Raw genomic sequence first — 14,090 nt, 5'->3', positions numbered from 1 at the left:
CACCAGGATAGCGAAACAATCCCGGCAAAGATCTCTGCAGCGGGTCCCGCAGGCAACCTTGTATGCGACTTCAGGCTGAGTTTCAATCAGGCGTTTGTTCGTCCCCGTGTAGAGCCATGCTAGAATCAAGTCACAGATGCTGGTGACCATGGCAATCTCAAACACTCGAGCAAGCGAGAAAAAGGTCCAGAACTTGCAAGGAGAATCGAGCACAGGGGGTATGCCTTGTAAAGCCTGAAGGATGTTTTCGATACCGATGCGATGTCGAATTGGCGAATACTCCACGGGCAGTGATTTCTTGGAATCTGGCAAGTCCGGCTCCTTAGTAACCCGGGTTCCTTCGTCGCCACCCCCAATACAGGGTACGGGTAAATGCCATATTTCGGCGAACTGCGTCCAGGTCCTGATCCCCATGGGACAAGACAGTTCCGTGAGAAAGATAACCGCATCGTCTCCCTCCAATGGAGGGGTGAGATCGATCACATATTTGATCGACTCCGGGAGATTCCCTTGTAGCTTGCGGCGATTGATTGTGCGTGCCTGTGTCTTTGGCTCAAAGAGCTTGTGGAAGTACGGGGAGCCAGTCTCGAGAAGGGGTTTGCTCCGGATCCTGTGGGGAACTGTTTGGTTCAGACGGGGCACATTGGACCCAGTTGACTCCGGAGGCGCAGGGTCAATATACGCCAGTGTATCTGCATCCTCCATCATGAGTAGAGGGGGATATGGAGTTGACGATAATTTTGGCAGCGCATAATCAACAGGCGGGGAAAGCCCCTCGATGAGAAGTGAAGGATCATCCAAGTAGTTGGATCTTGGTTCGTCCATGTTGAACAGGCACGAAGAACGGTTGGATGGAGGTATAGGTAGATGATCGCGGGTCAGGCTGGAGGGGGATTCACTATTGCAGCCTAATTAGCCGATCAGTGGCCGACGGTCTTAACCGCGTTGTCCAACAAGCATAAAGAAGAGATCGATGTTGTGGAAGGGCAGAAGAAATGGTGAGAGAAGAGCGTCTTATGAAGGATGGCGGGATGCTTATCGAAGTGGGGTGTAGAAAGAAGCTCACGACTACCCCGTAGACTAAGGGAGGTGAGGCTGTGCCACAGGGATGTTGGTCGCAGAGGGACAAGGCTGACTGGGAAGATCATGCAGGACAGCTGGCAGCCTCGGCCTATCCATAGGCCATAAATGTACTTGTAGCCGCCGAGTATATCGAAGTGTATGAGCCTGAATCTGCTTGATGGCTCCTTGAAATCAGCCTTATGCAATAGACAGGTTTGGTAGAATTTGTTCTTCATTAGTATATAGGTAGATTACGCAGATATGAACATGACTATCAGGTATCTAATATACATCGATCGAGATTGGCATCCGCTCGCTGAGAAACGTATGCGCTATACATCTATCAAGTGGGGCTCCACTGAAACGTCGTCCGAATGTCGTCCTTCGCTGCTCGTCTTGCTTTTCCGCGACCCTTGAACCTTCCGTTCGATGCGTCTTTTCTTCTCGCGTTGAACATCTCTGTGCTCATCGGGCCGACTCTGGCTCCGACTTGTCCCTTCACGACGAAGGTCCTTCACTTCCCGGATGACTTCGCGGAACCCCTCCTCGATGTTGTTCATCCGAGCCAGCACGAGTTTACTGAGCATGTCTTGGCTGCTGCTAGGGCTGCCTTGTCGGCGCATGCCACCCGTGGCATATTCCATCTGCGTCGTCAAACTCATGGGCACACCGCCGAGGAAACCATTCGCAATCGCACGGTTATCGCCCAGGTCGGATCCGAGCGCATCCAAAATCGATGCCTGGCGTCGCTCCCTGTACCGAGCGTCCGGGGTGAGGAAATTGCCCAGGTCCGGTACGGACATGTGGTTGGACCTCGGTATGGTCGCATTCCGACTGCGGCTGTCATCGAGACTGTGTCTCCGCAGCATCCAGTGGTCAACAGCCGTTGACACATTGGCCGGGCCCTCGTGATCAGGAGTCGTGGCGCGAGGCCGGATGGGGATCGATGTGGTCTCGCTTGCCTCGCCATCGCTCGCTGGGGACAGCGGGTTGTACAGCATTGTGGCGGCCGATGCGTTCCGCGTGTGATATCGAGGTCGCCGCGTCGGGCTGGTTTTGCGAGACTTGACCTTCGCGGTCGACGGTCTCGAGCTGTAGAATTTGGGGGTTGACTTCCCAGGGCTTTCAGGCGACTTCCCCCAGTCCTTGTCCGTCGGCTTTCTATCCCCATCACTCGAGGGCTGGTCTTCAACCCAGTCATCGTTGTCCTCACTTGTAAGCTCGTCGTCGCCTTCCATTCCGGTGTGTCGCGAAAGTTGCCGGGTTCGCGTGGGCGTCAAAAATGCTCTCCCGGGCCGTGGAGTAGCTGGGGACGAGGCGACGGGATTGACTTGCTCCTCGGGATCGGAAACTGCGGAGCGATTCGATGCGGTAAAGTCGCGCAGACTTCGTGTTCGCCGGCTCCGTGGCGAGTAACGTAGCCTTCGCGAACGCTTTTCTAGTCGGCTGACTTCGTCTGAGTCTTGCTCATCGGGTGGATGAACAGGGCCTGAGCCCATGGTTTTCATCCAGTTGTGCACAATGTTGTTGCTCTCTCGAGTGCCAGCATCTCGCCTACGGTCCCGGTTTGCACTTTGGAAGGGCTGTCGAAACACCTCTTCCAGGGCACGGTCCTTCTGGTATGTCGCGACGGATGGTTCCCGTACCAGGCGAGGGGCATTGGAGGTGAATGCCCTGAAGCGGCTATGACGGGGAGGCCGAGGCCGGCTCACCATATCGCGCTGAGCCTGCGGATCGACGAGATCGGTAGGTTCCACCACTTTTGAGCTCAAAATCGTCTTTTCGTATAAGCAGATTGTAAAGAGGATAGGTAGATGGGTGACCTTGATGATTGTGCGATTGACCCGAACGAACTGTCTGAAGGGCATCAGGTAACGCAGCGGTGTGATAAGCCAGGCAAGGATGTTTGTCGGTGCCACATAAGAAAACAGCGCATCGGATTTCACCATGGAAATGGTGTTGACAGCGAACAAGAACTGGTGTTCCTGATTGGCATTCTGTACAATACCCATGAAGGAGTTGGTGAGAACGGTGATCAGAATGGTGACAACCACAAAATGACAGATGAATAGGAAGATCGTCAGAATGACTTTTCCCAGGGTGTTATACTCATCCCAAAGCGTCCAGGCGGTTGGAGTGAAGCCCATCAGCATCTGAAATAGAGCGAACGCAACAGAACCGGGCGACTGGTCCTGGCCTTGCCCAAAGGAAAGAGTAAATGCGACAAAGAAGCCACTGCAGGCGATGATGATCAGAAGAAAGACAGCGACCAAGTCAGATGCCATTATCCGGAAAGCAATCAGTAGTTGTGAGAAGTATCGGTAGTGGTCGAGAACTGAGAAAAGCCGAGGGACGAGAAGAACGGCGTTTGCAGCCAGGATGTCGTAGGCTTGGTTGGCAATAGCGTGGGTTCGAGTGATTGGCATCAGTGCACCATATAGGCGCATGCAATAGTAACAGAACAGGAGGAATAGAATACCGAGGTCAAACAGATTCCAAAAACTCATCAAATACAGGCTAAATCCCTGTTCATTGAAACCAACAATCTCATCCAGCATGAAGCCTGTGCTCCAGAACCAGAACACGATCTCCAACGACGTGATCTCCACATGTCGTCTCTGGAGGACTGCCAGGAATAACGCCAACAATACAGCAAAGGACAGCGTTGAAAGAAACTGCCTGTACCGAGGCACCCTCAATCGGGAAAGCTTGAATAGAGACGCATCTCGGGGATCATAGAGAGTCACCGAGCGTCGCAGATCAGACGATCTCAAGTTTGAGTGATTCGGCTGGATTGCTGTAGGATTGCCTGGTATGGCGCCATACAGCGGCCTACCATTCCGATCGGGCGATTTAGGTGGAGCGCGGTGGAGGTAATCGGCGGCCGAATGAAAGACGATGGTGCCCGCCCAGATTGCCTCCAGCTGCTGTACAACAAGAGGGTGAGACAGAAACCGCTTGGGCCTGGGGTACGAATGGCGATCTCGAGACAAGAGATACGAGCTACCCCTGCAAATCGCTTGGTGCCCGGGGTCGGCTGCCAGCAACTTCCGGTCCCTGGCACGGGGTTGGCCCTGCCGGGGATAGAATTCGTACAAAGCGCATAATCAATTCCCTGGGTCGTGTACTCCCTCAACAACTTCATGGCAAGGAGTTCGCTCACCATCGCGCGAGTTTGATTGACGCCGCTGTTCCCAGGGTTGAGATGGACTTCCCGGTTGAATTGCAGGCAATTGGTCAACAACGCGTACAAGGTGGCTCGGGAGAAGTGAAAGGCGCGGATTTTTTGTTGGATTGGTTTGACAAGGAACTGGGAGATCTGAGGCGACCGTAACTGATCCCACGTCAAGGTAGTCTCGCAGCGCGACACGATGAGGGGACGAATGGCGTGAGTAATATCGTACACAGGAAGGGTGTCTAAATGTGCATTCTCCGTTAGTAGGGTACCTTTGGTAAGGAAAAGAAGCTCCAAGTCAGACTTCATACCTAGGTGGGAAGCCGAGAAGATGGGGAGTAACGGAGTGGACTCGATCGGGCCATCTTCCTCATCTTCGCCATCTTCACCATCGGCGTCCTCGTCGTCGTACTCTGTATGTTCGATGCCATGGTCATCCGCGGGGTGGTCTTGGATCTGGTGATAGCCCGGTCCAGAGTTACGCTGGAGAATTGGCCAGGCGGATTCTCGCGTAGTGTACGGGGACGAGAAGGGAGAGCGTTCGGCATATACGCGTCGTTTCTTGGGACGGAGAAGGGATGCCAGCATGGTTGGAATCCCCGGGTCGGATTCAATAGGAGTTTTCACGACATTACCCCCGGTGATCGGTGGAGGAGGTCGGAGGGGAGATAAGGAGAAGCGAGGTAAAGACTGGGAGGAGGAGGGCTGATCGAGTGGCTATCATCGCGGCTCCGCGTGACAGGCGAGAAATTTAACGAACGGGCCGAAGCCGACCAGTCTAGATTGACTCCAGTTTTTGTTTTCTGGCTGGAGGATCGCTGGTGCAGCTCACATGAACGTCTGCTTGATGATCATGCAGCTGCAGAAGTAGTGGAGGGGGTGATCACTGCAGCATGAGCACTGGGAATTGGCAGAAATGTAGTTGTTGAAGTTGCAGCGCCATTAATGGACTGTTTGTTGACGATCGGAGAGGGTGGCGGAGATAAGGGTGGCCCATGTTCCCATCATCTGCTGGTTTGGTTGGCCCGTTAAGCTCTCATATCAGTCCCTGCTTATAGTCCAAGCACCACTATGTCTACTACTCCCACTACTAGTCCAGTACCAAGGAGGTAATTCGGAGAGAAGAGGGATACAACACACCAATGACCACTGCGACGGAATGCGGGGAGTTGATCCCCCTCTTTGGCGGTGCACAGGGTATATCCCACTTATGACGTTGAATCGAAGTGCTGGTACTCCGCTAGGTATCCTTTCTCCTTTCTTTCAATTAGAATGTTGATGGATACGTCATTGGGCTTTCCTATATGGATTCAAGTGCACAAGTAGTTACAGTACTTTCGTTCTTCAGTTACAAATCTGGCAATGTTATAGAGGCGGGTCTCGGGATCGTTAAGCTTCCTGGTAATAAAATATATAGCCACTTGGGGTAGACCTACGGAGTAGATACATGAAGTTGAACCATGTCGAAGATATTCGAACGCATTAGAAGATATGAATATTTAGGACATGAGGAGCGCAATTCTACCTTCATCACAATGTCTACGGAGTATTAAGTACAGTCCCGAAGATACTTGTATTGTGAACCACGAGATTGGGTTGGATCCAGACCATCCACTGGAGCCACTGCGGTGAGGGCGCCTCACCGCCTGCAAGGCCTGTCGACCAAATCCTGGCAGTGGCAACGCCAGAGAATTTTCGTCCCCATAAAAATAGGTTCGGGAAAACAGCCGAGGAGTGAAATACCGACCACTGTCTTATGACTGTACTACTCTGTACTGTAGGAGGGAGTGAACTGGATACATCATATACCCAGGATCGCGAATGGTCCTTAGAATTAGTGTGCTGATTTCGATCTTATCTAAATGATCTAAATTAACCGGAGGGTCGGGAATCCCTCGAAATAGAAACCCGTGTGCATATGCAACACGACATGCGGCAACCCCTTCCTGCAGAGATTCCTCATTCCATGACGTCGCTAGCCACGGAAAAAAAAATACAAAATCACTTACCGTCTCCAATGACGGCGTTCAATTGACTGGGAACTGTCCCACTGCCCGCTTCCCAACACCACGGCAGGCGGCAAAATCCCTTGGTCCACCGAAGAAAAAAAGAACGGAAAAGAAAATAGAAAAATTTCTGCAGGCGGTGATTCTCGGCAGAATGACCAACGATCCCCGGATCGGTGAGCCCCTGCAGCCAATCAGAGAGCTCCCTCAGCCCGCAGTACACAAAATTTTATTCTGCCAGTCCGGTTCAGGAAATCTTTTTTTTCTTCTTCTCTCCTCCTCTTCTGCTTCCCCTCTCTTCTCTATCTCTCCCGTGCAGAAGCAGCAGCAAAACTACCCTCCCTTCTCGAAACTCCTCCTTCTCTCTTTCTTCTCTAGAGTTTTGGAGGCTGCTGATGCTACGGTAGAGTGACCTACCTCACCCATACTGTCCCCGAGAGGACCTTTCCCCTCTGCCCCTCATAGTCAGCATCATGTCTGTGCCTGCCGCCGGTCACGACGAGGCCGCGCTTCCTTCGAGCCCCTTGTCTGGAGGGGCCGTGGCCTACAATCAGATCAACAAGGAATTGCACCCTCTCCCCTCCTTGACCGCCAGCAATGGCGCCGTGATCCCTCCCGCTTCTCCTCGAGTTCGGGGCAGCAGCGATAAGATGTTTGCTCTCGAACTCGAGGATGGTACCGTCTACCAGGGCTACAGCTTTGGTGCGGAAAAGAGCGTGGCGGGTGAATTGGTCTTCCAGACCGGGATGGTGGGTTACCCGGAGTCCATTACGGACCCCTCCTACCGCGGCCAGATCCTGGTCATGACTTTCCCCTTGGTGGGCAACTATGGTGTCCCTTCGCGGGAGATCATGGACGAGCTGTTGAAGACGCTGCCCAAGTACTTCGAGTCGACTGAAATCCATGTCGCGGCTCTGGTCGTGGCCACCTATGCCGGCGAGGACTACTCGCACTTCTTGGCCGAGTCGTCTCTCGGCCAGTGGCTCAAGGAGCAGGGCATCCCTGCCATGCACGGTGTGGATACCCGTGCTCTCACCAAGCGCATCCGTCAGAAGGGTAGCATGCTTGGCCGCATGCTTCTCCAGAAGACGGAGTCCGTCAACGGCACTGCCCCCTCGACCGAGAAAGACACCTGGAGGCCGTCCTTCGAACAGATCGAGTGGGTGGACCCCAACAAGAAGAACCTTGTGAGCGAAGGTGAGTGATCCCTGCCCAAGTTTATACGCATGATGTGTTCTTGAGCACTGACTCGATCTACACGCAGTCTCTATTCGCGAACCCAAGCTCTTCTCCCCTCCCGAAAATGTCGCCCTGAAGCACCCCTCGGGCCGTCCCGTGCGGGTGTTGTGCTTGGACGTTGGTCTCAAGTTCAACCAGCTTCGCTGCCTGCTCGCTCGCGGCGTCGAGGTTCTCGTCGTTCCCTGGGATTATGACTTCCCTACTCTCGTTAAAGACGCCTATGACGGTCTGTTTGTGTCGAACGGTCCTGGTGATCCCGCCACTCTCACTACAACGGTGAAGCATCTGTCCAAGGTTCTTGAAGACGGACGCACGCCCATCTTCGGTATTTGTCTGGGTCACCAGCTCATCGCTCGCTCCGCGGGCGCCCAGACCATGAAGATGAAGTTCGGTAACCGTGGTCACAACATTCCCTGCACCAGCATGGTGTCGGGTAAGTGCCATATCACCTCTCAGAACCACGGTTTCGCCGTCGATGCTGCTTCCCTTCCCGAGGGCTGGGCTGAGCTTTTCGTGAACGCCAACGACGGTAGCAACGAGGGTATCAGACACACGAGCCGGCCCTACTTCAGTGTCCAGTTCCACCCCGAAAGCACGCCCGGTCCCCGTGACACCGAGTACCTCTTCGATGTGTTCATCAACACCATCCAGGATACCATTGCCTCTCCTGAGGCCCTCCGCAAGCCCGTCTCTTTCCCCGGTGGCACGATCGAGGAGAACATCAAGACTTCTCCTCGCGTCTCCGTCAAGAAGGTCTTGATCCTGGGCAGCGGTGGTCTCAGCATTGGCCAGGCCGGTGAATTCGACTACTCGGGAAGTCAGGCCATCAAGGCTCTGAAGGAAGAAGGCATTTACACCATTCTGATCAACCCCAACATTGCCACCATCCAGACGTCGAAGGGTCTGGCTGACAAGGTGTACTTCCTTCCTGTCAACGCCGATTTCGTGCGCAAGGTCATCAAGCATGAGCGCCCTGATGCTATCTACGTCACCTTCGGTGGACAGACTGCTCTCCAAGTGGGTATCCAGCTCAAGGATGAGTTCGAATCCCTTGGCGTCAAGGTCCTCGGTACTCCCATCGACACTATCATCACCACTGAGGATCGTGAGTTCTTTGCTCGCAGCATGGACTCCATCAACGAGAAGTGCGCCAAGTCGGCCTCTGCCTCCAACCTCGAGGAGGCTCTCCGAGTGGTCGAGGACATCGGATTCCCTGTCATTGTTCGTGCGGCCTACGCTCTCGGAGGTCTCGGTAGTGGTTTCGCCGATGACATGGGTCAGCTTAAGGAGCTTTGCACCAAGGCTTTTGCTGCCAGTCCTCAGGTGCTGATCGAGAAGAGTATGAAGGGCTGGAAGGAAATCGAATACGAAGTCGTCCGTGACGCCCGCGACAACTGTATCACTGTTTGCAACATGGAGAACTTCGACCCTCTGGGTATTCATACCGGTGACTCCATTGTCGTGGCTCCCTCCCAGACCCTCTCTGACGAGGATTACAACATGCTCCGTACCACGGCCGTTAACGTCATTCGTCACCTTGGTGTGGTGGGTGAGTGTAACATTCAGTATGCTCTGAACCCCTTCTCGAAGGAGTACTGCATTATCGAGGTGAACGCCCGTCTGTCGAGATCGTCGGCGCTCGCCTCCAAGGCTACTGGTTATCCCCTTGCTTTCATCGCTGCTAAGCTGGGTCTGGGCATTCCCCTCAACGAGATCAAGAACTCTGTCACCAAGGTTACTTGCGCTTGCTTCGAGCCTTCTCTCGACTACTGTGTGGTGAAGATTCCCCGCTGGGATCTGAAGAAGTTCACTCGCGTGTCTACCCAGCTTGGTTCCTCTATGAAGAGTGTTGGTGAGGTCATGGCTATCGGACGCACCTTCCAGGAAGCCATCCAGAAGGCCATCCGTTCTGTGGATTTCCATAACTTGGGATTCAACGAAACCAACGCTCTCATGTCCATCAAGGGTGAACTGCAGACTCCATCAGACCAGCGTCTGTTCGCCATTGCCAATGCCATGGCTGCTGGATACAGTGTGGACGACATCTGGAAGCTCACCCAGATCGACAAGTGGTTCCTTAGCCGCTTGAAGGGTCTGAGTGACTTCGGTAAGATGTTGACTTCTTACAACGCCACCACCGTCCCCAGACCTCTTGTCCGCGAGGCTAAGCAGCTTGGTTTCTCTGACCGCCAACTTGCCAAGTTCCTCAGCTCCAACGAACTTGCTGTCAGACGTCTGCGTGTCGAGGCCGGCATCATCCCTATCGTTAAGCAGATTGATACCGTCGCTGCGGAGTTCCCTTCGGTCACCAACTACCTGTATCTGACCTACAACGCTTCTGAGCACGACGTTGCGTTCAACGATAATGGTATCATGGTATTGGGATCTGGTGTCTACAGAATCGGTTCTTCCGTCGAATTCGATTGGTGTTCGGTGCGCACTATTCGTACCTTGCGCGAGCAGGGCCACAAGACCGTTATGGTTAACTACAACCCTGAGACTGTCAGTACCGACTATGACGAGGCTGACCGCCTGTACTTCGAGAACATCAACCTGGAGACCGTCCTGGACATCTACCAGCTGGAATCCTCTAGCGGTGTGATCATCTCCATGGGTGGCCAAACCCCTAACAACATCGCTCTGCCTCTCCACCGTCTCAATGTTAAGATCCTCGGAACATCCCCTGAGATGATCGATGGTGCTGAGAACCGTTATAAGTTCTCTCGCATGCTTGACCGCATCGATGTCGACCAGCCTTCTTGGAAGGAGTTGACCAGCATCGAGGAGGCAACTGAGTTCTGTGACAAGGTCGGCTATCCCGTGCTTGTGCGTCCTTCGTATGTGCTCTCTGGAGCTGCCATGAACACCGTATACTCTCAGCATGACCTGGCCAGCTACCTCAACCAGGCCGCCGACGTTTCTCGCGAACACCCTGTTGTCATTACCAAGTACATTGAGAACGCCAAGGAAATTGAGATGGATGCTGTTGCCCGCAATGGTGTGATGGTCGGCCATTTCATCTCCGAACACGTGGAAAACGCTGGTGTTCACTCTGGTGATGCTACCTTGATCCTGCCTCCTCAAGACCTTGATCCTGAGACCGTCCGCCGCATTGAGGAGGCCACTCGCAAGATCGGAAACGCCCTCAACGTTACTGGTCCTTTTAACATTCAGTTCATTGCGAAGGACAACGACATCAAGGTCATCGAGTGCAACGTCAGAGCTTCTCGTTCCTTCCCCTTCGTGTCGAAGGTCATGGGTGTTGATCTGATTGAGATGGCCACTAAGGCAATGATCGGGGCTCCCTTCGCTGAATACCCGCCTGTCAGCGTCCCCAAGGACTATGTTGGTGTCAAGGTTCCCCAGTTCTCCTTCTCCCGTCTCTCTGGAGCGGACCCTGTTTTGGGTGTCGAGATGGCCTCCACTGGTGAAGTGGCCTCTTTTGGTCGCGACAAGTACGAAGCTTATATCAAGGCCCTCTTGTCCACCGGTTTCCGCCTGCCTAAGCGCAATGTCCTGTTCTCCATTGGTTCGTACAAGGAGAAGCTTGAGTTGTTGCCGTCTATCAAGAAGCTTCATGACATCGGCTTCAACCTCTTTGCTACTGCCGGAACTGCGGACTTCCTCAAGGAGAACGGTGTTCCCGTCAAGTATCTGGAGGTCCTTCCCGGAGAAGATGAGGGCATGAAGTCCGAGTACTCGCTCACTCAGCACTTGGCCAACAACCTTATCGACCTCTACATCAACTTGCCCTCCAACAACCGCTTCAGACGTCCTGCCAACTACATGAGCAAGGGTTACCGCACGCGTCGTATGGCTGTGGATTACCAGACTCCTTTGGTGACCAATGTCAAGAACGCTAAGATTCTGATCGAGGCCATTGCTCGTCACTACGACCTGAACGTCTTGAACATTGACTACCAGACTAGCCACCGCACTGTTATCCTTCCTGGATTGATCAACATCGCTGCTTTCGTGCCCGATCTTGTCACTCCTGGATCTAAGGATTTCCAGACTGTCACCAAGGCCTCTATTGCCGCTGGTTTCAGTATGGTCCGTGTCATGCCTGTTGGTGTGAGCGACTCGGTCACCGATTCTCGTGCGTTGAGCATCGTCCAGCAGAACGCCCAGTCTGGTTCGTACTGTGACTTCAACTTCTCCGTTGTTGCCACCTCGACCAACGCCGACCAGATCAGCCAGATGACCGGCGATGTTGGCTCCCTGTTCATTCCTTTCAACCACCTCTCTGGAAACATTAGCAAGGTCGCCGCGGTTACTAGCCACTTCGCTGCCTGGCCTTCCACCAAGCCGATCATCACCGATGCCAAGTCTACTGACCTTGCTTCTGTTCTGCTGCTGGCTAGCCTTCACAGCCGCAACATCCACGTCATGAGCGTGACTTCCAAGGAGGACATTGGTCTCATCGCACTGAGCAAGGAGAAGGGTCTGAAGGTGACTTGTGATGTCTCCATCTACTGCCTGTTCCTCTCCAAGGAGGACTTCCCCGAGTGCAGCTTCTTGCCTTCTGCCGAAGACCAAAAGGCTCTCTGGGAGCATCTGAGCACCATCGACGTTTTCTCCATTGGCAGCATCCCCTTCCAGGTTGCTGGTGAGAAGGCATCTCCCGTTACTGGTATTGAAGAGGCTCTCCCTCTCCTGTTCACTGCTGTGTCGGAGGGTCGCCTCACTGTCGATGACATTATTGCCAGACTCTATGAGAACCCGAAGAAGATCTTTGAGCTGCACGACCAGGCCGACAGCTCGGTCGAGATTGAAGTGGACCGCCCGTACCTCTACCAGAGTGCGGGTGCCTGGTCTCCCTTCAACGGCAAGAACGTCCGCGGCTGCGTGAAGCGGGTTACCTTCCAGGGCAAGACTTCTTGCCTGGATGGCGAACTCACCTCTGACGCCGTCAAGGGCACTGATATGTCCAGCCACCGCATTCCTCCTTCGTCTCCTGCCGTTCGGGCTCTCTCCCCCAAGGTGTCTGGCCGTGCTGATGCCTCCATTGATGCCCAGCTCGCCTCCACCCCCAGCAGATCGCGGAAGACTTTGGAACAGTCGGCCCTTCCGGGCGGTAATGAGCTGGGACCTCCTCTGTACACCCCCGTCCCGCAGGTTTCGTCCACTCTGCTTGAGATGCTTGCTCGGTCTCCTTTCAAGCAGAAGCATGTGCTCTCCGTGGGCCAGTTCAACCGTTCTGACCTGCACCTGCTCTTCACTGTGGCTCAAGAGATCCGCCTTGGGGTTCAGCGTCAGGGAGTTCTTGACGTTCTGAAGGGTCGTGTGCTGTGCACCCTCTTCTACGAGCCCTCCACTCGTACTTCTGCCTCCTTCGATGCTGCCATGCAACGTCTGGGCGGACGCACGGTGGCGATCTCCACCGAGCACTCTTCCACCAAGAAGGGCGAGACTCTGCAGGACACCATCCGCACTCTGGGTTGCTACGGAGACGCGGTTGTTCTCCGCCACCCCTCTCCCACCAGCGCCGAGGTCGCCGCCAAGTTCTCGCCTGTGCCCATCATCAACGGTGGCAATGGCAGCGTCGAACACCCCACTCAGGCGTTCCTTGACCTCTTCACCATCCGTGAGGAGCTCGGTACCGTCACTGGCTTGACGATCACTTTCACTGGCGATCTGAGATACGGCCGCACCGTCCACTCTCTTATCAAGCTGCTCCAGTTCTATGATGTCCGCATCCAGCTGGTCGCCCCGAAGGATCTGTCCTTGCCTGACGAGGTCCGCCAGCAGGTTCGTGCCTCTGGACAGTTGATCGTCGAGTCCGAGGAGTTGACTCCGGAGATCGTTGCTCGTTCGGACGTCCTGTACTCTACTCGCGTCCAGAAGGAGCGCTTCGCCGATCTTGAGCAATACGAGCGTCTGAAGAACAGCTTCATCATTGACAATGCGCTCCTCAAGCACGCCAAGAGCCACATGGTCGTTATGCACCCTCTGCCCCGTAATGCGGAGATCGCAGAGGAGGTCGACTTTGACCAGCGGGCGGCTTATTTCAGACAGGTGAGTCCCCTTTGTTGTATGGATACCGGGTTACGTGTGGATGCTAACTTAGACCCTTCAGATGAGATATGGCCTCTACTGCCGCATGGCTCTGCTTGCCTTGATCATGGCGCCTTAAGGTCATTGTCTTTTTTCTAGGTTATGCGTTATATACGCGAAGAGGGGACCGTGCTATATTCCATGGCAGGACTGTCGTGGACGGCGACCTCGCTTAATGTTTCGTTCTGCTGGCTTGCATTTTGGATTTTTCCGGCTTGTGATTGTGTCTCAAAAGTTAGCCATGTCGTTTTACATATACCGCGTAGGTTTCTCGCGAGGGATTAGAAATGCCCGCATGATAGATAGATGAATTTCCTTTTATGAACTCGATGATCCCCGTTATGTGTGTTTTATGTATGGGTTGTGTGTGTGTGTGTGTGTGTGTGTGTGTGTGTATGGTGTATTTTATGTGGGGTTCGTGTCGTGTGTGTTGTGTGTTGTGTTTTCTGTCGTGTGTTTTGCTTTCCAAATGGCGTTTCTCTTGGTTTCTTCTACGGATGCTGGGTTTCTCACTGCGTTTCTGGGCTCTTCAGGTTTCATATGGGCCATAC

At 53.9% G+C, this 14,090-nt stretch overlaps 2 protein-coding genes across 2 annotated transcripts; one reads left to right on the top strand and one right to left on the bottom strand.

Annotated features, from left to right (window-relative positions):
* Positions 1–1,394: 1,394 nt before the first annotated feature.
* Positions 1,395–4,825, bottom strand: ATEG_05041 (uncharacterized protein; the record flags this gene model as incomplete). The annotated part of the gene is made up of 3 exons (XM_001214219.1): positions 1,395–3,737; positions 3,899–4,479; positions 4,549–4,825. 3 exons carry the CDS (start codon positions 4,823–4,825, stop codon positions 1,395–1,397), a joined length of 3,201 nt encoding a protein of 1,066 aa, XP_001214219.1.
* A 1,891-nt stretch (positions 4,826–6,716) lies between these two features.
* ATEG_05040 (bifunctional carbamoylphosphate synthetase/aspartate transcarbamylase) lies at positions 6,717–13,618 on the top strand (the record flags this gene model as incomplete). Its single annotated transcript, XM_001214218.1, has 3 exons — positions 6,717–7,440; positions 7,508–13,500; positions 13,562–13,618. 3 exons carry the CDS (start codon positions 6,717–6,719, stop codon positions 13,616–13,618), a joined length of 6,774 nt encoding a protein of 2,257 aa, XP_001214218.1.
* Between the last annotated feature and the right edge of the window lie 472 nt (positions 13,619–14,090).

Source organism: Aspergillus terreus, genomic scaffold, assembly GCF_000149615.1.
Source record: "Aspergillus terreus NIH2624 scaffold_7 genomic scaffold, whole genome shotgun sequence".
Classification (NCBI taxonomy): Eukaryota; Fungi; Ascomycota; class Eurotiomycetes; order Eurotiales; family Aspergillaceae; genus Aspergillus; species Aspergillus terreus.
The sequence above is the reverse complement of the archived record's forward strand: the minus strand, read 5'-3'. Positions and strand labels throughout refer to the sequence as shown.